General features: G+C 39.1%; 1 protein-coding gene across 1 annotated transcript; it reads right to left on the bottom strand.

The window, feature by feature from the left end:
* Positions 1 to 279: 279 nt before the first annotated feature.
* Positions 280 to 1,116, bottom strand: LOC129292533 (zinc finger protein ZAT3-like). The gene has a single exon (XM_054930093.1). It carries the CDS (start codon positions 1,036 to 1,038, stop codon positions 328 to 330), a length of 711 nt encoding a protein of 236 aa, XP_054786068.1. The 5' UTR covers positions 1,039 to 1,116; the 3' UTR covers positions 280 to 327.
* Positions 1,117 to 2,954: the final 1,838 nt, after the last annotated feature.

Genomic DNA, 2,954 nt, shown 5'->3' on the forward strand with positions numbered 1-2,954 from the left:
ATGGCTCATCAGTGACGGTATTATAACATGCTGGGAGGATGGCAAAGGAAATGCTCTTTCAAAAATAGTAACAAGAAAAGTATGGTGGTGGGCATGTGTTGAGGTAATTAAATCAATTTGGATGAGAGTCAAAATGGCATTAATTAGTTCAACCATAAGAGCAGTTAGCAGAGGGGATGAGGTGAATATATATTGATTTCCGAATACAAAATAATACATTATATATCCAGACGAGAGTATAATAATGAATTTGGCAGGAACAAATTAATCAGTGTAACTTGGGAGTAAGTAATAAGAAATCAGGATCGTGTTGATGTGATGCCCACCTTAAAGTCCCAATCTCAAATCCAGATCGTGTTGAAGAGGGGGAGGCAAATTGAGGTCAAGGGCACATCCCTGATGATGATGATGATGATGGTGGGCGATGGAAGGGTCAGGGTCGCCCTTGTCCCAGTGACACCTCATGTGACCGCCCAGCGCTTGGCCGCTGGAGAATACCCTCAGGCATATGCCACACTTGTGCCCTTCCAGGGCCATCATCATCTCATCATCTTCTTCGTTGGCGAAACACCCCTTCACGTTCTTGTGGCTGGCCCTGTGCCCTCCCAGAGCCTGGTGTGACCCGAACACCTTCTTGCAACTGGAGCACTCGAAGCGCGACGGCCCCGCCCCGTCCGAGTTAGCCAGCAACAACAGACCGGCCGCGATCTCGTGGTCTTCTGGGGTCATGAATTCCGGTGGTTGCTTCTCCGGAGGAGGTTGCCGCTGGAAATTGGGGGGTGGGTTGATGCCGCGCCACTGGCGTTCAGGATGACACCGCATGTGGCCGAAGAGAGCCTTCCATGACCAGAACTTCTTCCCGCACTCGGTGCACGGGCGGGTAATCACAGGCGCATCAGGGTGGGGTTGTTTGGCGTAGTTGGGCTTGAAACCCACGCCCTGCTCCGTCACGGTGATTCGTTTCTTTCGTTTGCTTCGACAGTGCTGTTTCTGGGTGCTGCTCGGAGTGGCAACGGCTCCGGACTCGGAGTTGGACATTGCGATCAGACTCAGTTACCTGTTGGAAAGACACCAAAAAAAGTTTTATCGATGGAGGAGGAGGGGCTTATATGCATGAACATGGATCGAGCCAAGCGGTTACTACAACGTCTCTGTTAAAGTGGGCGGTTTCTTCCCCCTCCTCCTCCTATCTCATTATAAAAAAAAAAAAAAAAAGTATAATTTGATTATTTCCTTGCTCCGTACTGGGTCGACGTTGCTAGTTGTAGCCCTTTACAAACTGTTGGGCCTTAACTCCCGTAACACGCTACGTCATAAAATTCACACATGATATTTCAGTGTTGCTTCTTCGAGTTCAGGCCTCGTAGAAAAGATGTCCGACATTTCCGCCATCTGTTAAATAGCGATGCGTACGATCAAGTACGTGGGAAGATGATTTCATGAACCTCATCTTAATACCATTTTCCATTTACAATACCACACCATGCATGCTCTCCATCAACGCTCAGGTTAATTTTCAGGTTTTCGTTTACTTTTTTCGAAAGACAGCTTCGTCACACATTGCCCTGCCAGTAGTAGTAGTATATTGTAGTTAAAAAAGAAGTATTCCCTCGTTCCAAATACACATTATTTGGTCAACGCGTGCAAACTCATGAAATGAACAAGGCAAATAAAAGACCAAAAGAGAAATGAATGTGCATACTCTATATATTCCGCAGGCAGCTTAGAAAAGGTCCAGCCAACAAATGGGAGGGGAGAAACCAGGCATTCCTTGTAGTTTTGAATTGTATGTCTTCGATCACTCGCTGACAATTCATGATGATCTGGTGCTTTGATATTCTACAAAGATCGGCACAATTAAAACTGCCACATTATATAACTCTTAAGTAGCTGTCATCAAGAGGAGGGAAATTAAATGTGAGAAGAAATTCGTTTTTATTGTCTCAAAATGCATTTGCGTTCCAATTGAAGCATAATTAGGAGCTAGAGATCTTTGTAAATAAACCAGATATGCAAGTTTTGAAGTTATGCCTTTTGACCACTTTCAACTCTGACAAAATGGGAATATATTCCAAATCCCACTATTTCCATATAATCATGAAGATGAGCACCACCACAATGCATAATTCACTATTAAAAAAAAACTTTTAATGATAATTGTCAGTGGTGACTTTAAAAAGCCATCATTGAAAGTGAACAATTTACGACGGTCATAAAAGTTGCCTTAAAAGTTTGACCTTTAGAGTCACTACTAAAACTGAACTATTTGTGGTGATCATAAAAGTCACCGCTAAAAGTTTAACCTTGTGCAGTGATAATTGAAGTCGCAGTTAAAAGTGTGACTTTTTACGGTGAAAATATAAAGTTGTCACTTATTGTCAAACTTTTGACAGCAATAAGTGCATGTCACTATTAAAAGTTTACAAATTAGTGGTGACTTTTTAGAGTCGTTATAGAAAGCATGACTTTCATGACAATTAATAGTTACTAGATATTATTATATATATTTTTTATTTTTTATTTAATCTAATATTTAACATTTTAAGACATTAATTTTGTTGTATTACTATAATTTTATGATGAATATATAAAATAAGGTAATGAGCTTTTATTTAATATATGTTATGGTTAAATTAATACTTTAAAATAATGAAATTATTTTAAAATAAAGTTCAAGTATTATTTAATGTTAATGAGATGAACTTAAGAATCAAGCTAAACCATATTATTTTAAGTCAATTTTTGTTATCAAGTAATGTTCAGTTTGATTTGGTTCAACTATTTAGGCCAGTTTGGTTAATTAATTTTAGTCAATTAACTCCAAATCTAACTAAATTGACTAATGTACGGCCATATGTAAAGTAATAAATTTATTCAAAAACATATTGTTTAATATTTTATTTTGGAATGCATATGATGTTTTATTTTCAAATGTTTTATGACTATTTATTTAT

The sequence above is a fragment of the Prosopis cineraria genome, unplaced genomic scaffold, assembly GCF_029017545.1.
Source record: "Prosopis cineraria cultivar Desert tree isolate PC_DT_omini unplaced genomic scaffold, ASM2901754v1 PC14, whole genome shotgun sequence".
NCBI lineage: Eukaryota > Viridiplantae > Streptophyta > Magnoliopsida > Fabales > Fabaceae > Prosopis > Prosopis cineraria.

Excerpts from the sequence above, each read along its gene's own strand:
- LOC129292533 (XM_054930093.1), bottom strand. The coding sequence starts at position 1,038 with ATGTCCAACTCCGAGTCCGGAGCCGTTGCCACTCCGAGCAGCACCCAG.